This window comes from Oculina patagonica, chromosome 10 (genome assembly GCF_052425735.1).
Source record: "Oculina patagonica isolate OP01 chromosome 10, crgOcupat, whole genome shotgun sequence".
Classification (NCBI taxonomy): Eukaryota; Metazoa; Cnidaria; class Anthozoa; order Scleractinia; family Oculinidae; genus Oculina; species Oculina patagonica.
Window position 1 is genome coordinate 4,467,974 of NC_135767.1, and position 24,215 is coordinate 4,492,188.

Consider the following 24,215-nt stretch of genomic DNA (forward strand, 5'->3'; position numbering starts at 1 on the left):
AACACTGATGATTGGCTCGCAAAAACCTGCACTCTCATTCTTCATAAGCTCTTTTGGACAAAATTTTTGCAAAAATCTGTTGATTCTGTCAATTTGAGTCCAACAATTTGGATTTCAGGCTCGTAGCATACCGTAAGTGTCATAAATAAGGAAAATTTAACAAACAATTGCTGCTTTATTTTGTTGTAAAAGTGTGTAACTCAAACTTTCTCCTTTGACAGTTTTGATGACCCTCGTGGCTTCAAGCAAACTTAAATTCAGCTTATTTTTATAACTGTGGATCAAGAATCGATTGAAGTGAACTGTTAAAGTATTCATAATGTTTCTCACAAGATCAGAGTATGACAGGTAAATTTATTTACGATTCTTCTAATAAAAATTGCTTAGTGTTTGTTACAGTCATCGACTCTGATTATGGATAAAAACCTTATGTAAGCTAAATTTAATTAATTTATTGTGGGTTGATTAAGCTAACTGTACATTATTTTGTTATTTCTTTTAGAGGTGTGAATACATTTTCACCAGAGGGTCGTCTTTTTCAAGTAGAATATGCCATAGAAGCCATTAAAGTAAGCCACTCTTTTACTTGTAGATATATTTTAATGTTTTCCCATGAGCCAAAAGGAATAGACTGTGATAAGTGTTTGTCAACTTTAACACTGACTATCATGCAGGCATAAGCTTGGGCAAACAAGCATGTTCAAAAATTCCCAGAAGAATTTGACATACATGTACAGTGTGATTTCGGTAGTGTCACTATCCAAAGTTCTTGTGCAAAATCAACTAGAATTTCTTGTCTGGCAGTACGTCACACAGTCATTAAACTATTCAGTCTATTTGTCTGCTCATCTGTCTGGCTATCTAGCTGGTTGTTTGTCTTTCACTTCATCAGTCAGTCGGGCAGGCAGTCAATCAGTCCAGCCGTCTGTCAGGCAGGCAGGCAGTTGGTCCAGTCAGACAGCCAGACAGTCAGTCAGTCAGTCAGTCAGCCAGACAGTTAGTCAGGCGGTTGGTCAGTCCGTCGGTCAGTCAGTCAGGCAACCAGTTAGTCTGTTTAACTGTCTGTTTCTTACTCAGGTAGTCAGTTACTAAATACGTCAGTCAATCGGTGAGTCAAACTGTCAGTCAGACACTTAGTCATTCTGTCCATCCATATGACAATCAGTTGTTTGTTAGCCTGCCTGCCCGTCCACCCACCCATCTATCTGACCATCTTTTAGGCTCTACATTCGTAAGTGGGGGAAATGGTTTTAAGAACACTTTGTTAACGGGCTCTGTTGGGGATCATAAGGCAAATGACTGAGATCACTTATCGTCTTATTTTGTAGCTTGGATCAACTGCAATTGGTATACAGACATCAGAGGGTGTAGTGCTTGCTGTAGAAAAGAGAATCACATCTCCACTTATGGAACCAGCAAGTGTGGAAAAGATTGTGGAAATTGACAGTCACATAGGTAGGTAAAGTCTGCATCAAGCGAAGGGGCCCATGCCACTGGAGCTTATCCTGGTTTCTGTAGCATTAAGCAACTAAGAATATTTCTACTTCCCCCTAGATGGGATGCTAGTCCATCACAGGGTTACCCCCTACCATAACCACCATTACTTTGCCAGTACCCATTTCTACACCTGGGTGAAGAGAGGCACTATGAGAGTAAAGTGTCTTGCCCAAGAACACAACACAATTGCGGGGTCTAGCCCGCTAACCATTAGGCCATCACACTTCCCATAGTCACAAAGGTAATAACAATTAATTATTGTATAATCTGTTCTACAAGATCGAGAGTCAAGTATAATTTTTTTTTTTTATTGATAAACACACATATGCAAATACATTACGAGAGTCAAGTTTAAATGATTATTCAAATTCATGCTCTCTGTGATTATTTAATGTGATTGTTTTTAAAGGTTGTGCTATGAGTGGTCTTATTGCCGACTCCAGAACGATGGTGGATAAGGCAAGAGTAGAAGCACAGGTAAATACTACACTGTATGTCATGGTAGATAAGCACCAGACAAATAAGTGTGTACATGTACAATCATGTATACGGCTATTTAGAGATAATCGTTGTTTAAAAATCTGCAAGTAAGACTTTACTTTACCAGCCAGTGCTTGAACCCAGACTGTTTGATCCAGAGTCCAGCATGCTAACCATTAGGCCACCATACCTCCTTGTTACAGTCAACTCTCGCCTTGCGGACACCTCGCTATTATGGACACCCTGTTATTACAGACAGGAGTTGAAGTCCCAGCGAATAAGAATTACTGAAAATAACTCTTGCTACTACGGAGTTCTCTACTACAGACACCAAATGATGGTCCCGAAGGTGTCTGTTATAGAAGGAGTTGACTGTATAAATAAAAATTGATTCTGTGTCTTGTAGAATCATTGGTTCACATATAATGAGCAGATGACTGTAGAAAGTGTCACACAAGCAGTATCAAACCTTGCACTTGAGTTTGGAGATGATGACGCTAGGGAAGGAGCTATGGTGAGGCAATCTTTGGGCATTTTGAACCACTTGTCTGTCATCTACAATTGCTAGAGCTAACTTAAATGTCTTTTTTTTCCAGAGTCGCCCATTTGGGGTTGCTTTGTTATTTGGAGGCGTGGATGCTAAAGGACCTCAACTGTAAGAATTTTGAAAGAAAATGTGCCAATTTTCTCAAACTGCTTTATTTATTATTAGTAATGTCGTCCCACATGCTTGTTAGAAGTCATCAAGATAATAATTTGACTTACAAGTCATGTGGAACATGTTGATATTTTGTTTAATTGTTTATGTTGTTTTCTCTTTTTTAGTTATCACTTGGATCCCTCTGGGACATTCTTCCAATATGATGCAAAAGCCATAGGTATGGTAAATCGTAAAACAGCTGCTATTATTGTGGTTAACTTTTTAATAGAAAAAAGCTATGTTTTAGATGGGCCATATCAATTATTTTGAGCATAATTGTGAGAAATTTTTTGATTGAATAGTCTTTGGATCTCCATGGTGCAAAGAAATTGGATTTTCCAGCTTGCTCTTCGGGCAAACTGTAGCCAGGATGTAGTGGCCCGAAGGTCATTTTTGGTAGTCCCAAAAATTCTTATAAATGCAATGCTTATGATGAAGTGAAGGATTTAAGTCCACTAGTGCCAGTAGCCTGACCGCCAAATCCTCTATCCCCATGCTAGTGGACAATAACTTATTTGCACATTGATCTCAATCCCTATTTTTACTGATTTAAAATTATTTGTAGGTTCTGGATCTGAAGGTGCACAACAGGCACTAGAAGAGGTTTACCACAAGGTAATGTCTATTAAGTCATCTAACAGGTTTTTTCTGGTTTGTACTACGAAAATCACCAAACTGTGGAACAGGCCTGAATCTAAATGTTGCTGCCCTGTCCACTTTCTTCTACTGCCCAGCCTTCTTTCTTCTGTAAATTCCAACCGTTGCCTTGTTGTGTATAATTCGCAGCTTGTGATCACATTACGATCATCGCTAAATAAAGCGTTGAATAAACAGTCGGTAGAAGAGAAACTCAATAAAAGCTCGATTAAAAGAAGTGCTTGCCATTTTCTTTAAGTGGTTGTGTCGAGATTTGGCGCTAATTTTATGTTTTGGTGAGAAAAAAATAAATTTCAACCAAGATTGTTGTTCAAGTGTGGTTCAAACAAACGACTATAAAAAACAATGTCAGCAAGGAGGCGCAGCACCTGAGCCACAGGAAATTCTGGAATTAATTTGTCAACAAAAGTGGGTGGGGCAACAATATAAAAATTCCTACCCATTCCACAGAACTTTAAATGATTTTCATAGTAGATACATTATGTAAGAGAAAAATACATAATGCAGTTGTTATTGACCAAGCATGAAGTTCAGATGCAGAAAATGACATCAGCCAAGTTATTTTATATTTCAACCAAGGCAAAGTCGAAGGCTACTTACGAACAAAAAGCTGAACAAAAACAATTTTTTTTCATCTGGACCAAACAAGCTTGGTCATGATTTTTATTACTTTTTTACGTGGAGAAAGACTGCTAAAAATGGACAATGTGCACAAGCAGTCTCAATGAAAATGCAAGTGATCTAGTTGAAAAAATCTGGAGCACTGATTTGGTTAAGAAGATTGCATGATTCCTGTGTTCCAGTTAAATTGTAAACTGCATGCAAAGCAGAAAAAATATGAAATGGGTGATCACATTTACAGTCAAAGTACTCAGCGCGTGCCGCCAATTTGAATATTGTTAATCATCCAACCGTAAACATGTGAACACATGAACCTGTCAAAAATTAAACAACTTGATTGGTTAATTTTTGACAGGTTCACATGTTCACGTGTTTACGGTTGGATGATTTACAATACTTTATAAAATGTCCGAGTAATTGCGCGCGCTGTGATTGGTCAGTTTGACTTCATTATAACTCCATAAAGCACGCTGCATATGTCACGCGCGTGCTTTATTGAGTTATAATGCACGCTGCTTACGTCACTTGTTTTAGCGCGCACAATTTCTTTAACATTTCATAAAAGAAATAAAAAACTTTCTCCTCGTGCATTGTTGAGTTGTATAAGCACTTGGGAATTTTTAAGAACACTCGAGAAGTGCGAGAAGCACTCGGCTGCGCCTCGTGCTTCTCTATGCACTTCTCTCGTGTTCTTAAAAATTCCCGCGTGCTTATATAACTCAACAATGCACTCGGGAGCGTTTTTTATTCCTTTAGTAAAATTCCAGTTATAAGCCCTTGGCTTATACAACTTCATAAGGGGTTTTGGGTGGGCTTATAAGTGGAGGGGCTTATATCCCGGAGGGCTTATAAGCTGAATAAAAAAACGTTCTGAAACGGGCCACGGGAGTGTTGATCGAAATACGTTTTTAAGTTTTAAGCAGCATTTAGCCCTGTTCAGTACTGTCATCCAGCAGAGGGGGGCTTATATCCAGGGGGGCTTATAATCGGATGTATTTTTTTGTTTCCAGGTAGATGGGCCTATAACCGGGGGGGTGGGGGGGGGGGGGAATAACCGGAATTTTACGGTATTCAAATTGAATTTGAATGTTTGAAACGAATAATGCAATCCGATCGCCGTTAATCAAAACTATTCCGGAATTCTACGTGGCACGCAGTGAGTATTTTGACTGTAATATATTATCTCAAGTGCAATAAATAAGCAAAACAATGGTTATTTTGTGTTTCAGTCCATGACACTAAGAGAAGCATGTAAATCTTCTCTAACGATACTCAAGCAAGTTATGGAAGAAAAGCTCAATGCCACAAATGTTGAGGTAAGACTGAATTACATGTAGTAAAAAATATCTCTTGTTTCACATTAGTGTCCAATTTGAACTTTTCAGATTGAATTGTGCAGAATAACAGTTTAACGCCATTTTTTTCAAACTGTCAGGGGAAACTCAAAATACTTCGAATTAGCTGGAACTCAAAATAGCTGATAATAAATGACAGACTGAATGCAAATCCAAGGAAAATAGATTGAAATAATGAGTAATTTGAAATAACAGAGTTTGATTTAGCAGTCTCACTGTATACCTGCACTGGTATCATAATTTAAGCTTACCCCAGTAATGTTGAGTGGTGGGTGGGGGGGACCCCAGGGGGGGGTACTCGGGATTTCAAGTGATGAGGATGATCGAAGGATTTTTGTGTTTGAAATTTTCGATTCCGGGATTTTTTTGGGTAGGAAAATTTGGCAACTATTTTTTTTTATTATTTAAGTAGGGATGTTTTTGGGTATTTAAAACAATCTGCAGATTCAAAGTATTGCTTTGGCTGTGTATTTCTGCGAATTAAGTACAAAAAACGTGTTTTGCTGTTGATTTTTGAGGGGTTAATTTTTGATCTGGGGATTTTTGGGGGTTATGTTGGAAGCCCTCGGGATTTTTTTGGGTCTTGAATTTTGCCCCCATTCGATCTTCCTTGTCATTTGAAATCCCGAGTACCCCCCTGGGGGGGGGGAAAGGAGGTAGGAACTAAGGAGTAAATGGGGGCAGGGCCTCTATAGGGGTTAGAAGAATGGAGGGCAGGAAGTGAAATTCCCAAGGTGGTCAAAACCAGAGAAATTGTGAAAAACTTTTCAACATTGGATACAATTTTGCAATGGAAACAGTTCAAAGAGGCAGGCCCAAACACAAAAGGGAGCGGAAACCAGGAGTTAAATGTACTACCACTGCACAAATTGGGCCCAGGGTGGGGGGGGGGGTACTCGGGATTTTAAGTGATGGAGATGATCGAATGGGGGCAAAAATCAAGACCCAAAAAAATCCCTAGGGCTTCCACCAAAACCCAAAAAAATCCCTTAACCAAAAAATTAACCCCCAAGAAATCAACAGCCAAACACGTTTGTTTGTACTTTATTTGCAGAACTGCGCAGCCAAAGCACTTCCACAAATCTTAAAATCATTTTGAATACCCAAAAAAATCCCTACTTTAATCAAAAAAATACTTGCCCAATTTTTCTACCCAAAAAATCCCGGAATCGAAACTTTCAAACGCAAAAAAATCGTTCTAACATCCTGGTCACTTAATATCCCGAGTACCCCCCTGGGAAATTGGGACGATCAGACACCTCCTTTCCAACCATGCCCCCCCCCCCCACCCCTCAAGTTTACAAATGACCATGCTATTAATACTATTAAATTTTTATGCCCCATTGGTAGCTGTATTAAGGGGGTTCCACTGTATCACCAAGTTCTCAAAATTAAACCTGAAAGAAATGTATGGCATTAAGTAAGGAGAATTCAGCTTTTGAGTTTGGGAGTTTATAACATTGTTTGATGTCTTTTTTCAGCTTGGAACTGCCACACCAGATAAGAAATTCAGGATGTTCACAAAGGAGGAGATTGAAACCCTTGTACAAGAGATCAAATAACTTACAAACAAAAAATACTCTGTTTAGAACATACACGCTGGCACTTAGTGTTTGTTAATAATAAAAGTCAATTGGTATTAACTTACATTGTTTATGGTGTGATTCTGAAATCATTTATATTTTCAGTTTAAAGGAGCTACATGAATTTTTGGTCTAGACTATTCTGAAATAAGTGGTAGGCAACTAAACCCGTCAAAGACAATATCTTTGAACATCTAAAGGAAGATATAACCTTAGTTTGCAGAGATAAATCAAACAAGGGCTATAAATATCAATTATTTGAAGACGTGCAAAAACAACTTGAAAAGTTTAGCCTTAATTTTTCAAATTGCAATCCATTTCCATCCTAGCCATCTACAGCCAAAGACACTTGTTAACAGTTTCAGTGCTCTAACATAGCAATTGTTAATTTAAATGGACCATTATTTTAAGGTTTCCTACGACACAAATGTAAAGTTTGACTGTTCAAAACTTTGTTAAAATCCACGACGAAACCCCTTTACTGATACACTCTTTTTATTTTCATTAACCTGCGAACAGGCTCCGTATTGGAGAAGCAACTTTATATCTTTAACCATTTGTAGCTGCCTCTTATCACTCAAGGCAGGTTTGACACGCAATCCCGGGGGGCACTCAAAAAAGTTTTATACGGGGAGGCTCCGCCCCAAGCTCTTACCCCTTACCCTTTTATATACCATTTTCACCCCTTTCGTATACCTTTTACTGAAAAAAGCTACCCCTTTCATATACCTAAAAGACATGGCATAGACATAGAACAGGACGTTTTCTTGTCATTTTTATGTTGCGCTTTATAAATTAAAATAATACAGCCATAAACTGCGTCTGTTCGAAATATTTTAATTCAAGGCCCTTTTAAAAACCTAAATGACGGATTTACATACCCTTTCATATACCTAAACTTGTGAAATCCCTACCCTTTTATATACCTGAAGCCTGAAAAAGGTACCCCTTTCGGGCGGAGCCTCCCTGTATAGGACACTATATGGAGTACCCCCCCCCCCCCCCACCGGGCACGCAAAGGTGTAATCTTCAAACCTTTGGCTGGGGTATGTTTCACGCTTCCTAAAGCATTTACCTTCGGAGCAAAATATGCGATTTTCCCTACCCCCGGGGGGCACCCTATATATTTTTGGGTGGGGGTGTGCCGCTAGGAATTTGAAACACCGAAAATCCCTACCCTATCCCAGACCTGCATTTTTTAGAACTGTATCAGTGTTTTAATGGAAAACCATCTGTCAACAACGTTGCTGCGATGATTTTATTTACGTTTAGGAAAGCCCCTTTCTCTTCTGAGTTTCTATTCCTATTCTGGACTAAATTCATCATACCACCGATCAGTTGTCCGACGAATGATACCCTATTCTAGACTAAAACTCTCTGATTTCTATACCCTATCCCAGACTAAACTACTATACTCTGTTACAGATCTAATCAAAACTATAACAAAATTCTCGAACGTGATTGCAGTTGGTTCTCAGTCGAGCAAAGACGAAGTAGACCAAACAGGAAACTTGCTGCGGCGAACGTTCATCGATTTTTCTACTCGTTCGGGGCTGCAAATATTTTTTTTCACTTGAAAGGACATATGGTCTACTAAGACACCATCTAGGTTGAATTTTATTCATTGTTGCCGTAAAATGATTTACGATCAAAAAATTGTCCGGTATCATGTCCGGCCACACTTGGGATTTCGTCGGACATGAGCAAATCTTGGTCGGCCAATGTCCGATGACCGACTGTTATTCGCAGCCCTGCTCGTTTAGCTTCGTCGCGCCCCGATTAACTGTCCCTGGTCCCAAAGATACTTCACTCGTAAAGCTAAACCCAACACACACTTTAGAACATTGCACGATTCCATGCAAGCCAAGAGAGTTCCCCCGGGAAGAGGCCCTTTCTTGATGCGGATGAAATACGTGTAGGTTCTTTTTTCCCCTGTACCTCCCTATTAGGCTTATAAATTGACATCCCATAACCGGAAATACGTCACACTAGGGAAACCTGTTATACGCCTGACCTTCATAATGTGACTTGGATGTTGTACAAGCAGATATTCAGTATCAACGCCTAGTGCCGTTTTAAAAAGAACTAACACAACTAATTCTTAAAAATAAATTGACACTGCAATGTACGTGGGCTTGAATTCAATTTATTCATTCACATTATATTGTCTGTACGTGATCTGCCGACTGGACTTCGTCTTGCAAATAATTCGAAGAACTGATCATGCATCATGTATATTTCGTTGTTTTCGCTGGTTTTTGCGTCGACTTGCGTCCGTTCTTGGGCCTGTGTTAGGGATTCTAACTGTTACGACGGTGGGAAATGGACAAATTTCTAACGCAACTACATGAACGGAAATTCTTCTCGATTGCCTCCAAATGATCCTCCACTTTACAAAGACGAAAGCAGAATATAAAATGCCGGCGAAGAACGACATCCGCCATCTTACAAAGAGGCCATCAAAAATTATAATATATTATTCACAATAAAAGAAACACTGTAGCATTATAGTTGCCATTTTCTTCGGGTATTACTTTAGCAGGGGTTTACATTGTTTCTTAGGTTATGTCAGTAGCCGTTTTAAGAAAAACCCAAAACATAATCTTAGAATATATTTTAGTCATCAATGAAAGGATCAACTGGATTCACGTCTCAGACAACTTTAATTAAAAAGAGCTATCTATAAAGTTATTACAACATTGCATAATATATTTTTCTTTCTGTTATTTCACATTAATATAACATATTGTTTCCATGAAAGTCTGTGTTTGAGCCTCTTGACCATCAGGCCGAAGCTTATCCCAGTTTCTCTATAGCATTAAGCGACTGTAGGAGTATTTCTACTCCCTCCTAGATGGGATGCTAGTCCAATGCCAGGGCTCGAACCCGGACTGCTCGATCCGGACTCCAGCGCGCCAACAATTAGGCCACCGCGTTTTCCACTAAGCTACAAGAAAACCAGACAAAGAAGTAGAAAGTTCCGCATCGCAACACGTACGTGACACTTCCGTGACCTACAGTCCCCTCCGCGTGACGTCAATTTGTTTAAGAGGTCGAGAAGGAAGTGACGTCACATCATAGCAATGACCTGACACTTTTAAGTCACTACAAAGTGGGGTTGAGTTGAAATTTATTCATTTGGGAACATTATATTTACCAGTACGTGGTCTGTACGGGGACTCAATATTCTCCTCTCGATTTGAAGAATTTGTGTATTTTTTTTGCGTTCGCTGGTTATTGCCTTTACTTACTACACCTGTGCGCGATCTACCGAGTGGATTTCGTCTTGCAAACGATTCGAAAAACTGGTCATGTATATTTCGCTGTTGTGGCTGGTTCTTTCGTCGATTTGTGTCCGTTCGTGGGCCTGCGTTACGGATTCTGACTGTTCATGGACAGATGTGTGTTGTAAAAGCGGTGATTGCATCTCTAATAACGCGAAGTGGTTCAGATGTCCCTGTATCTCGAGTGATGAGTGCAAGAGAGATGAACGATGCTATTATGGTCGCTGTGAGCCCATTCCAACTGTAAGCTTAACTACTACAACCAGTGCACGGCCAACACGGGATGGGGATTGTAAGAAGGACAGCGACTGCGAAGAAAATTATTATTGTTATCGCGGGCGTTTCGGGAGATGGAAATCAGGCTATTGCAATATTAAACCTCGCGATTTAGAAGAGGAAGAACGCCAAAAACGAAAAAAAGACTTAGAACGGAACTTACTTAATATAGGTCTTCCTATAGGAATACCGTTCTTGATAATGCCCTGTCTCGTTTATTTTACTCTCAAGTATTTAAATAAGCGAGAGAGGCGAAGATATGGAATACCGTACAGGTCACCAGCGCGCACACCGCAAAGATCCCAAGCAGGTGCCACAGGCCAACCAAGAAACTCTCAGGCGACTGAACTGCAAACAGTGAGTACTAGTTCGTCTCATAATGATCGTACTGTGATCGAAGTGGAGCAGTTAGCTCCAAGTGCACCGCAATTGCCCGCGCCACAGAATATCCCAACAGAAGAAGTGATGGAGTCAACAGAGCCTGAAGAACAGACAGATATAGCTGTTTCCAGCGAAACTGTTATCGATAATTCTTCAAGTTTGGTTCCAGGCGCCCCTCCATCCTACAATGAAATTAGAAGATTACAAAACGGAGGCGGAGAACAGCCCCCGCCATCTTACGAGGAGGCCATTGTGAATTACAATATAGCGCGACACTAGTTAATATTTTTATTTCAATTTTTTATACACGTCTAAGAAACAGCGTTTAACATTCAGCATAGATGCAATCTTTTTTAATTTTTATGTTTTTACTCACGTTTAAAAAACTCAAGCAGGGGCAACCAAGTGTCCTTTTTGTGCGATTTTAAGCCTTATTTTTAAACGCTAAGAAAAGTGTATCTTTTCGGATACGCTAGCTGGACTTTCAAACTTCAGAAAATTTTAGGGAACGAAATATTATTTCCCGAATTTACAAGCTGTTGTTGCCTTCTCGAAAATCGGACCTGGCTTTTTTTCGTACCTAAAACGACATTTTTCTCTCTCCGAAAACAACAGATATTACTTTCCCCATGTCACGAAAGTTTAAGCTTAAGAAATCTCCAGTTTTTCATCACACTTTAATCCGAAAATCGTAGGCGATTATAGGTTTTCCGAACAGATATTCACCAAAACGGTCTGTTGGTTGCCCGTGCTTAAGCTTTCAGATTGGATGTCTCTAAACCACTGTCATTTTGTTCAGAGATAGGTAAATAGTCTTGGCGCACCATCTTAAAATTGAGGGTGGAGGGGGTGGGGGCATGGTTATTAAAAAACCTGGACTTGGAGAAGTGTCACTCATTAAAGAAAAAATAGAGTTTTTATAAGAGGATCTAGGAACTATTTTATATTGCTAGAAAGCAGAGAATAAACTCTTATTTAATTTTAAGTGCCCTGAGTCCTGATTTTGCTTCGTATACTTCTAGTGTTTGGCCACTTATTTAGCAGAATGGAAACATTGTAAACTCCAGTGAGAGTTAAGAGCTCCACTTTTAGGCTTGCCAAATTGATATATAAGTAATCCTAGTATTCGTAATGCGACTGCATAACCTTTTTGAAAGAAAAACTAAAACAAAATAAACATTTGAATGTATTTCTTATTCTCTTTCCAATTACAGCCAGTGCTTTTTTTTTGTTTGTCGACCGTTTCCATGGAAACATCTCCGGCATCACGTTCGGCAGTGAAATGACGTATAGTTTTCAATATATTTAATCTACTAGACGGAAAATTTGGTCCTGTCTCATATTTGATCTGACACTTCAAAGTGGGTAGGAATTGAAATATTGTGGAACGTGACCTGCCAGGCTGATGTCATCTTAATGATTATGAATTTATATAGCGCATTTGCATTTTTCATATGTATATGTTCAAATGCGCTGTACACATACTTATTTACTATTCAAAGGCCAGACCACAACACCGGGAGCTTCGTGCCCTACTCTTTGCGAATAGTGTGTGGGTTCTTTAACGTCCCCTGTTATAAGACTGAAGATACAGGAGACGGGACCTACGGTTTATCGTCTTTTTCCTAGAAGACTAGAATATGTAACCATTTGCAGATGTAATTACAAAGAGTGTTCTCCTCAGTTATTTTAAGACCCTGAGTGTTGGTCCGGTCTGGGGTTCGAACCCACGACCTCCCGCACCGAAGTCCGGCGCTCTACTAACTGAGCTAACCAGGCGGCGGTTAATCTTCTACCAATTTAAGGAGCAGACAATCTACAGCTTAACACCGCGAAGGAGAAAAAATTTTGAGGGAGTTTGTGTTTGCGCGTTGACTTTTTATTGTGATTTTACCCTAGCCTGCGTTGCAGCCGGACGTGTCACAAAATCCGCGCTATACCGGCGGTTTAGACCGTCTGAGACGCAGGCTTTTTTATCCGCGATGCGCAAAAAAATATATCCCGCAGTGTAAGGCCAAGTAAAAAAACCAAATGTTTCTCGTTCGGATTTCTATAAAAAAAGGGCGGGCGGGCGCTTTTTTTTTATTTTTTATTTATTATTTTGTTGCCTTCCTTACCTGTGTTGTTCGAATATCGATGTTTTTTCCTCCATCGTCAAATTCTCCAGAAGCGAACTTGCAAAATAAATCCTGGAAGGTAATTGACCTATCCAGTACGGACCTAGCGTACCAAGGCTTTAAAATTTTGGCTTGAGTTCGTATTAAAACGCGGACAAAAGCCATGTCTTACAGAATTTCCAACTATGTACAAAGTGAAAGTAAAGCCTGTTGGTTTTTGTTCGTTCCAACTTTTTCAATAATAAAAAAAGAGAGGCGGCCCCAAAAAATGAAGCGGGCGGGGACGAGAAACATTTGTATTTTTTTACTTGGCCTAATTTGCCGTGTTCGCGCGAGTTTTACACACACTACATATTTGTGGACTGAAATCCTGTGGTTGCGGGTTCAAGTCCTGTTCTGGTTACTGGCTGGTGTTGTTCTCGGTAGTCCCGAGTTCATCTTCTCGGTTACGCTTGTAAATAGCCAACTTGTCTGCCCCCTGCAAGTTGGGATTTTTAACCATGCTAAGTTCATTTACAATATTTGTTTCAGTATTTGTTAACATTGGCATTGAAAGCCCTGTCGAGGGAATGGTCAATTAAGATATTATTATTTATTATTTTATTACTCCCTCTCCCCCTACTTCCCCCCTCCGGCTTGCTACAAAGGTACAGGCACAGGTTATCACTTACAGTATGTCCTATCTGTTGTATGGTTTGGAGAAGGAAAGCACGGGGAATCTTATGTAAACTGACGTTAATAAAAAAGTTATTTACATTAGGTTTTTAAAATTTCGCGCCATTTTTTTGCCATAACGTTGACGTTTTTTCGCGGGTCTCCGCGATTGTTTGTAATCGCGAAAATAATGTTACTTTCGCGCGAACAGACAGTAGATAGACCGAGATCTTTGTCGGATTTTATCATTCAATAAAGAAGTAGTTGGTTTCTTGGAAACAGTCGAGATTACTTCAAGAAAAATCGATCTCTCGATCTCAATTTAAAAGCAAATGCGAAGCTCGCCGGTTGGCGACATGTCAAATAAGAGCGCAAAAGACATGAAAACAAAAATTGTTATGTCCAAAAATATAAAGCAATCAAGCTTTAGAGACCTTTGGATTGTTTTTAAAAAGTTTGTTAACGGGTCAACGCACATTGATGATTGATCTGTCATTTGAGACAATGCTCTTAAAATAGACACAACGTCATGTGATTAATATATGCTGCATGAAAGATCAGTACTTTCATTTTCGAGTTCCTGTTTTCCTTGCTGGTTGGAGGCGGATCTTTAATAACTTCTGTTCCACGGTTGGCGTTGCTACTTTGCTGAATTACTCCTCAAACGTTTAAAACAGTAAGTATAATCTATAAAGTAATTGCATGTTGGTTCTTTGTTACATAAATCTCAGCAAACTGAGCGAAATTCCGTCACGTTCCTGACCCAGGCCTAAACGCATAAATATAACTTAAAGAAATGTCCTTTATGATTGCGTTTATTGAATTCAAAGTAGAGTCCAATTTAATTCCATCGATAAGTATCGATTCCTCATTTCACTATACCTCGAAAACGTTCGTCTGTCAATGACAAATCGCTGCACTTTTCGACAGACCAACAGTCCTTGCTGGGGAAATCACGGGAGAAAGAGAAGCCAGATTGTAAGTGATTATGCATGAAGGCATCATTTGCTCGTGTCAGCACATGTATTGTTGACATAAATCCGCGAAGAAGCTTTCTTCGTGCCAGTATTGTAATATGAACACAAACAAATCAATTTTTGAAGAGTTTTAATAAGAGATCAGCATAAATCCGTTACTAGCTCAAATCTATGAGGACTAGTATGAGTGTTCCCTCGCCGCTTCACAGATCGATTTCTTTTGAGTCCATTGTAGCTTTATTAAGTTTAGATAGAGGACAGTGGACACAGTGGGAGAGGAGTAAATAAATCAGACGAGCAAGGGGGGTGGTGTGGGGGGGACTAAAAAAAATAGTTGAAATAGAGGGTTTCGAATCTAGTTGTGGTCATTTGTGTTCACTTCATCGAAGGCACGTATGGCATTTTTAAAGAAAAGGACAGTGAATAGACTCTATAAAAAATTTACCGTGCTTGAATTTTAAATGGGAAATCTTTTTGCGATTGTTTTCTTTCTTTTAAACAGAGCGATTAATTAATAAAAAAAATTAGCACGAGAAAAAGATTGGTAGAACTAGAGGATGGCAAGTGAAGAAATTTGTTCTAGTCTATCTTGTTCTAGTTGTCGCGCAATCTTCGTGTGTAACGAGCCAAAAGAACTGCAATTAGCAAATGACAAATTTTCGTTTGGTTTTACAAAGGGCACAAACGTAAACAAGTTGAATGAAGTCATGGCAATGGAATACACGGAAGAACAATTGAACTACTACAGGATTTGTTATGTCACTACTGACATACTAACCGAAGAACTGCGAACAATCTTTAAACAAGAATGGGACAGTCGCTACAAGGCTACAAAAGGAGAGTGGAAAGATGAGTCTCGGAATGGAATGGATTTCTACAATGGGGAGTCTCCCAAGAACAAGACAAGAAATGCTCGCCTCTTAGCTACCATGATCAATGGAAATAGAGCTGAATGGGATTGTACCATGCTGTTTTATGCCATCCTTTACTCCGATTGTATCCACGGTCTTAACCCAGTAGTCAAATCAAATGTAGATGATCTCAGAAGGTTTCGGAATGAAGAGTTTGCTCACATGCCAAAAGGCAATCTTTCGGACCCAGACTTTCAAATTGCCATTGGCAAAGTTTGTGCTGCATTTCAAGCTCTTGGTCTCTCCACGCAGATTCAAGACATTAGAAATCAGAGAAGTTTTCCCACGAAAGAGTTAAATGATGTCCTCAAAAAGGTTGATGACCTTAAACAGGAAATTCAAGAAAAAGAGAAAGATCTTCAAGAAAAAGGGAAAGAACTTCAAGAAAAAGGAAAAGAACTTCAAGAAAAAGAAGACCAACGACAGGTACTCGAAGATCAGCTGCACAATGAAATTTCCTCCTTTTGTATTCTCCCTCCTAAACCTTCACACGACGTCGCAGGTCGCGATTGTGAGGTAGATAAAATTACGCGAAAGCTAAAACAGCTTAAAGGCGCCAACGAAAGCAGATTAAGTCACCTGTACTTGTCAGGGAATCCTGGAAGTGGAAAATCTCAGCTGGCCGGCCTTGTAGCCAAACGATTCTTTGATGAAGTTAAAGAAATCCCGTCCGCTACTTCATTTGTAATGACGGTAAATGCTGAAAGCCCAGATACACTTCTGGAATCGTACGTATCCTTCGCCCGGCATCTGAAGTGTCCTGAATATGCAGTTACAAACACCCGTAACTCAGAGGATTTGAAAACGGACGAGAGGATCACCAGCCTGAAGACACTGATTAGCACAAAAATCGAGCTTTACACAACCTGGCTACTGGTAGTAGACAACGTTTCAAGCATATCTCGCGTGAGCGTCCATTTGCCGGAGTCTGGAAATGAGCAATTTGCAAAGGGCCAATTTCTAATCACAACACAAGACAATACGTCTATCCCTTCAGCAAACCCCTTTACTCAACACATCTCAGTAAGCAAAGGCATGGATCCTCACGATGCCAGTAATTTATTAGCAAAGCTTTCTGGTATTACAGACAGCGAGATGGAAAATAAAGTTGCACAGGCATTGGACTTCCAACCTCTTGCCTTAGCAAGCGCCGCTGCCTATGTCAGAGAGGCTCGGGAGGGTAACTTAACATTTGACTGGAAAGACTACCTGAAGAAACTGGAAGAAGGCCAACGAGTTACCACTGAGACCAGACTTACCGAGATCAACGAAGCGGCCTACCCTCGTTCCATGACAGCAGCAACAACACTTGCTGTAAAAAAGGTGATGGAATCCAACAAAGTTATACATCACACATTCAGTTTTCTCTCTCTTTGTACACCACAACCGTTATGTTTAGACATCATAATCAATTACATTCTGAATGTAGATGAAGCAATTCAAGATAAAGAGACAATTAGTGCGAAGATCCGAAATTGCTCACTGCTGTTGGTTGAAAAAGAGGAGAGTGGCATCTACATTCGAGAACACCAGATTGTGCATGATGTTATCAACACTGTAATGAAAGATTGTCAGGCAGATAAACTCCTTGAAGCCGTAGATGGAGCCTTAAGATCATTCAAACAGTACATAGACCTACAAAATGAGGAGCCCCACTTTGATTCCTTTGTTAACAGCAACCACATTGTTCCCCACTTAACAGCCTTGATTAACACAATTGAAAAACTGTCCTGTGAACAAGACATACATCAAGTCGTCCAGGGCAGTTCAATAAATTACCCCCGTTACTTTCAAAGACTTGGCAAAATGTGCGAAAGTGATTGTGCATTCGACACGGCAAAGAAGTACTTTGACCTAGAGTTAGAATTCATTGAGCATTGTGACGTAAGCAGCGACGAAGATCTGGCGGAGGCCAACTTTGACCTAGGCCGCATCCATCTAGCCTTAAATAATTTTCCTCAGGCGAAGAAGCATTGGGAAAATCAGCGGGACATCCTAAAAGAAAGGCACGGAACTAAGCATGTTGATGTTGCATCTGCTTACACTAATCTCGGAACTGTACACAGCTACCTGAGTGAGCAGGAGCAGGCAATAGAGTATCATGAATGTGCACTTCACATTTTTAAAGAAACGCTCGGACCTGAGCATGTTGATGTCGCACGCACTTGCGGTAATCTGGGCACTGCATACAGCTACCTGGGTGACATGAAGCAAGCAAAGGAGTGTCACGAACGTGCACTGGCCATTTTTCTGGAAAGGCCCAAACCTGAGCATGTTGATGTTGCACGCTCTTACAGTAATCTGGGTACTGTATGCAGGGCCCTGGGTGAACTGGAGCAGGCAAAAGAGTATCATGAACGTGCATTGGACATTCGTCTTAAAAGGCTCGGACCTGAGCATGTTGATGTCGCCCGTAGTTACAGTAGTCTGGGTACTGTATACAGCTGCCTTTGTTACACGGAGCAGGCAAAAAAGTATCATGAACTTGCACTGGACATTCTTCTGAAAAGGCTTGTACATGACCATGTTCAGGTCGCACTTACTTACAGTAACCTTGGTACTGTATACAGCAAGCTGGGTGATCTGGAACAGGGAAAAGAGTATCATGAACTTGCACTGGACATTCTTCTGAAAAGGCTCGGACCTGAGCATATTGATATCGCACGTACTTACAATGATCTGGGTGCTGTACTCAGGAACCTGGATGATCTGGAGAAGGCTAAAGAGTATCATGAATGTGCACTGGGCATTTTTCTGAAAAGGCTCGAACCTGGGCACGTTCATGTTGCAACTACACTCGATTACTTGGCCGCTGTACACAGGGACCTGGGTGATCTGGAGAAGGCTAAAGAGTGCGATGCTTGTACGTTAGCCATTCGTCAGAAAAGGCCGGACCTGAGCAGGTTGATGTCGCAACTTCTTTCGAAAAACAAGAAGTCTGAGTAACGAACACCTGGGCTTGGGTGACCTGAAGTGCGCAAAGGTGCATCGTGTTTACACTGGCTATTTGGCTAAAAAAAGTATCAACTCTGGACTAAAACTTTCTAATCTTGGAACTGTGTAACAGAACTAAACTATACTGGAACAATTGTAAGGATACTAAACAAGCATTGTACAGAACTCTCAATGCTCTGAAACTTGCCTTACACTTGTACTTGAGAAACATTTCTTTTATTTAATTGTTTAGATCGACATGCAATAGATGATAAATGTTTCATCCAATTTACATTAAGGTGGTATGATTTATATTACCTTGCAAAATTTCGTATGCGTTCTACTTAGTACTCAAAGTACAAGTTTGTAGTAAAAGTTACTACGAAAGTTGCAGAACATCATGCAACTTCGATACAAAAACTGCAGGCTCAGTCCATTCTCGGTGATTGACGGGAGGTCTCCATCAACTGGTACTTATTTCCTCTCCTCCGCAGAGGAGAGGAAATAAGGGGGTTTTCGTGTGTGTAATATCCACTGAGCATTGCGAGTGCAGGCGCAAGACAATGTGAAAGGTGAGGATCTTTCACCATTTGCGGCTCACTTTGCACAGAGGATTTCTAAAACGAACGCTCATCGAAAGTAAAATGGAATCCCGTTATCCGTTAGAACACGACCACGACCACCTACGGGCCATAAAATTGTAGTCTTATAACCGGAAAGAAAAGGTTGAAATTATCAGAGAAGTTCTTACCTGATTTCAATGATTTTGAGGCGGGAAAAAAATGAACAGTGTCTATAACTGACGCATTTTATTGTAACTGAACACAATGTTGTATAATCTTCAATTTTTATTCGCTTTTTCACTCATCTTGTCAGGTTAAATTTACGAGGCGTCCAGATAGGAAACTGACTCATCTTCTATTTGGGCCAAAATAAAAAGAGTTCGACATAAGTCCCGGGTGTTTGAAAGACGAGATTCCACTGTACTCCTTTCACGCAAAAACTTTCAAATCGCTCAGATTTGCCAATTTTGAAACACACGGACGACAATCGGTAACTCCTCCCTTTTTTACAACATAACGCGCCTTAATTTAAGGCGCATTTACACGACGTAAAAACTTACGTACGGACCCGTCAGAAAATTGGCCTGTACCCGTCAAAATTTGGTCCGGACCTAATCATTTTTGTAGAGAAACAGTTAAATCAAAACGGGGCCATAGGCGCCTATGGCCCCGTTTTGATTTAACTGTTTCTCTACAAAAATGATTAGGTCCGGACCAAATTTTGACGGGAATGGACCAACTTTTTGACGAGTCCGTACCTAAGTTTTTGTGTCGTGTAAACGCGCCTTTAATTTGGGCTTGCAGTTTGCATTGTTATCATGTTATATTTTATTTTACATTTTTTAACAAATCGACCACAATTTTTTTCATGGTCTACACGCCTATAGTCCACAGAAATGCCACCGGCAAAAGATGTTCAAACCTTAAGTGAAACTACGAGCGAATCTGACAGTTGTTGTAGAATATTTTTTCGTTTACACTATCGCAAGTCGACAATGTAAATATTGCTAGTTACATTATTTCAAGTAATAGTTTAATGCACGTTTTATGTGAAGAAAATATGTAACTCTGTAGTCCGATCTGCATATGTGTATAAAGTGTTAAACTGAGAAAATTTACAGATTTGCTAATTTTCAGGTTCGACCTGGAACTGAGCTTAACATCCGAAGCTGTAAACCTTCACCAGGGGTTGGCTAATAAAATAATAAACTGTTGGTAATCCATAGTTCACGTAGACCATATACAGATGTAGTGTAACAAGCGTGGCTATTGGTTAAAATCCACCATAGCTTTCTAAGCGCTTTCTAAAAAGCTGTCTAAACGTCGTTTTGATAAAAAGACCTAATACTAGCAGTATGTTATCATAGATTAGAGAAATGTGTTCAAATAGTTAGTTTTGCGGTCAGGGCCCAGTTGTTAGTAGAGTGGATTATGTTACTATTTTCATAAATCGCCCTCTTAGGATAAAAGTTTTTTTGTGGTCAGGATCAATGTAAATATTCAGTGAACTTACTACAAACAAGCGACGGTCTGTTTGAAAAGACAAATAAATCGCGAGTTGTTAGGTTATTTTTTTACTTTGTCTTGAACTGTTTGAATAAAGATAGAATCAATATAAAGCCATTTTTGTTGTTGCACGGAGAAACAGTCGTGATGCAATGTTACAACAGCTTTTCTAAATCAACCTCAAAAATATACATTGGTGTTCAACCTCGTTTCCAGGGCCTTATTGGCGAAGTCCCTGCACAAAATTCTGTGGGGGTGGGGGATGCTATTCAAACAGGAAACTCAATTTTGTACGGCTTGCAATGAGTATGGATTTTGTTTCGTCTCAAATCTCAGCCGTCTTTTTCGCAGGGGTTACAAAAGGGTTAAACGAGATATATGTTGTTTTCTAAGCTACTGGCGAGGACTTTGCGCAGTTTCAAGACTACAATTCAAAGAAGAAGAAGAAGAAGAGTGCCTTTATTTAAACAGGGTTGCTCTTTCAGTAATTATAAATTACAAAATTACTGCTATCAATAGAGGCCCTATAAAAAAAAACCTTAATTAAAAATTACAAATTCATTTAATTTTAAAATCTACAAGTTTTCATTTAAAAATTTACAACTACAGGTTTTCATTAAAAACTTTACAACCATGGTAATAAAATGCTTTCTTCGTAGATTCTAATTTTACAAAAGGCAGTCTAAGATAATTACTTTGCCTGGTAGTTCTACTTAAAACATCTTTATTAAATTTAAAATAGTCAATAAAAAATTGTGGGCATTTCTTGTTGATACATTTCTTCACTAAAGACAGTACGTGCTTCTCTCGCCTGGCTTTTAAGGTATCATATCTTAAATAATTTAATGCAGTCTCACTTCTATCAGATTTCATGATTATTCTTGCCGCTCGCCTCTGTAACTTTTCTAATTTATCAGAGTTCACAGTTCCGCAACAGTTCCAGACACTATCACAGTAATCGAATAGCGGAATAATGTAAGACTTGTACACTCTGTTGGCTGAGTGCATACTTATGTTCTTTCTCGCGCGACCAAGCATACCTATTCTTTTGCTAACTTTGCCTAGTAAATATTTGACATGTGCTTTCCACGTTAAACACTCGTCCACAACTACACCAAGGTATTTATATTCAGAGACGCGTTTCAAGTCACTTCCATTAACAGAAACAGAGAAATTTGCCGACGCTAGTCTTGCGTCTGTACCAAAAAGGATACACTCAGTTTTTCCTTTGTGCATAAAGAGACTGTTGTTAAGTAGCCACTCGTTAACTTTAGCCAGTTCGTTAGTAAGAGTGTTTCCAATCTCTTTTGAGAAACATTTTGGAACATTGTGTAATAATTTGCAATAGAAATAGCACAAAGAGACAGGAACCACTAAGGAAGTGACAAGACCAGAAAGAACAGACCCCCCCGTCCAAAGTACGAATGATACCAGAAGTGCTTTTAGGGTGCTTCTCTTGAGGGTCCTATAATCTTGCTTTCCTTGTTCTTTGTTACAGCGTTAATTTCACCATGTTTTATGGTATGAAACTTTGACTGAGGAATTCCTTTCTTAGTTTTTGCTAAAAGCCATACTCGATTCAATTCCAGACTGGAGTGCACAAACCATACTCAAATGGTCAAAATCTTCACCCTGTTTCATGCCAGAACTGCTCAAGAATCATACCCTTTGGTGCTGTACATACCTATATAGCTTATATAGTTGGAGCGATGGACGGGGGGGTCTGTTCTTTCTGGTCTTGTCACTTCCTTAGTGGTTCCTGTCTCTTTGTGCTATTTCTATTGCAAATTATTACACAATGTTCCAAAATGTTTCTCAATTTCTCCCAGTTACCCCACCTGGGGGGGCAGATGGTTAGTTGGGTATTCCACTTCCTTCCCTCCCTTCCCCACCTCCCGTACACCTCCCGCCCCCTGTTCTCCCAGTATTACACCCCTATCCCACTTCACAGCACAGAGGACTAATCCACACCCGGTTTCATCAAGGTTTCATTTGCATCTCCCGACTTATATTTGAACTGACACTTTAAAGTGGGTAGCTAGGAACTGAAATGTTGTGGTACGTGATCAGTGGCGATGATGTCATCTTGTATCAATTCAAGGATCACATAATCTATCTAAGCTATACCTGAAGGAGAAAAATTGCTGGTGTTTGTTTTTTGCGTGCTTCTTTATGTATTCATTTATTTTGAAATTTTACCCGATGTGGGTAGAAGATCCCGCAGAATAATCTGCCGTGTTACTTGTTGGATGCGATTGTTAGCCTGTGTACAGCCGTCCCACTCCGCTCAAAAAACAAAATCGCGATTTTTTTTACGGAGCGGGACGGCTGTACACAGGCTTTGCGATTGTTTACAATCGCGAAACGTATACTTACTTTCGCGCACACAGACAGTCGAAGGAACGATTGTCTCTTTTGTCAGATCTTTGTTGAAGCTCTCCTCAAGTTTCGGATTTTATTATTCAATAGAGATAGCTGGACTTGGAAACAGTCAAAATTACTTCAAGCTTATATTACTTGATCTCTCCATCTCAAATTTGAAAGTCATTTCGCACGCGTTTGACACTTGCTTTTCTGTTCAGATCGAAAAGAACAACACTATCTTGGAAAGGAGAAGAGAAGGCGCTTTAAATCCCATCGTTTGTTTCCTTACTTCAAATACATGTAGCGGCGGGTTTGTTTCTGTCAGATTTTTCAGACAACAAAGAGAATCATTTTATCTTTGTCAACAAGGACACAAATATGTAAAAGGTTTTAAAGACGGATTCCGCTGAAGGTTCGAGCAATGAGTGCGAAAATTAAGTACCAAAAATCTACTCATAGCACGGCAACATTTTGTATACTATTTAAAAGATCTTATCGAAATTCATTTATCTTGGTGACCCCGTAATTAAATTCTAAAGCATTCTCGAGAAAATTAAAGTCAAACCTCGTAAAAATGCTTAAAACGCGCGCCATTTTGTTTTGAACTGGCGCGAAACGTCCGTTTTAACTGAAATATTGACAACTTTAAATCCATTTTTCTCTCGCGGGGTCAGCTTGAGTGCTAAATTTTTGGCAGGTTTTTGTTAGCTGTACTTAAACTGTTACCATGCTAAGAGGCCTTTTTGGTAACTTTATTTTTGCCTGTATTGCTCGAATGTTGGGCGGAAACCATCTTAAATACTTTTGAAGTATAATGCATCTAGTTACAGCAGATAGCAGCTGACGAAAGCTTTTTGTGTGAAATCTGATTTCGATCAATTTCTGAGATTGATCTTCTCAATGCGTTTTTCATAGGCTCGAATTCCATATAAACGGTGTGTCCTTGAAAAAACTACTTGTAAATCATTTTACTGCAATCCTATTTTTATTGATCGGCTGTGTTATTCTCATGACATGCATAAATGACTTTGTATTAACAGTTTGTTGAGAGATTGGATATTGATCACTGCGAGTATTAACAAATGTTGAGCCGAAAACTCACAAGGAAACATTTCAATTCTGTACAATATAGGAATAAGTGATAACAGTGTTTTCTTCACGCAGTGTTTCAGCATGTTATGAGCTTTTATGGCTGTGATTCACTACTTTTAATATTTTCTTTGAATCTGGTCTTGGCTTTAAAACGCCCCCCTCCCTGGATGGGATGCTAGTCCATTGCAAAGGTTACCCGCACAATTAAATTTGCCGGTACTTATTTATACACCTGGGTGGAGAGAGGCACTATGAGAGTTAAG

The 24,215-nt window shown here is 39.7% G+C and overlaps 1 protein-coding gene and 1 pseudogene across 2 annotated transcripts; both read left to right on the forward strand.

Moving 5' to 3' along the window:
* Position 1: 1 nt before the first annotated feature.
* LOC144628390 (proteasome subunit alpha type-5-like) lies at positions 2-6,957 on the forward strand. Its single transcript, XM_078486487.1, has 11 exons — positions 2-132; positions 222-348; positions 503-569; positions 1,329-1,455; positions 1,907-1,974; positions 2,384-2,491; positions 2,574-2,632; positions 2,803-2,855; positions 3,243-3,292; positions 5,185-5,271; positions 6,792-6,957. Exons 2-11 carry the CDS (start codon positions 320-322, stop codon positions 6,870-6,872), a joined length of 729 nt encoding a protein of 242 aa, XP_078342613.1. The 5' UTR covers positions 2-132; positions 222-319; the 3' UTR covers positions 6,873-6,957.
* Positions 6,958-14,423: 7,466 nt separating this feature from the next.
* Positions 14,424-18,522, forward strand: LOC144628169 (uncharacterized; annotated as a pseudogene). Its single transcript, XR_013566215.1, has 2 exons — positions 14,424-14,583; positions 15,260-18,522. The product of XR_013566215.1 is annotated as an uncharacterized LOC144628169 (transcript).
* The last annotated feature ends 5,693 nt before the right edge of the window (positions 18,523-24,215 follow it).

Coding starts and splice junctions, on each gene's coding strand:
- LOC144628390 (XM_078486487.1), top strand. CDS start 320: ATGTTTCTCACAAGATCAGAGTATGACAG. Junction 570..1,328: donor ATGCCATAGAAGCCATTAAA/GTAAGCCACTCT, acceptor CTTATTTTGTAG/CTTGGATCAACTGCAATTGG. Junction 1,456..1,906: donor GGAAATTGACAGTCACATAG/GTAGGTAAAGTC, acceptor TTGTTTTTAAAG/GTTGTGCTATGAGTGGTCTT.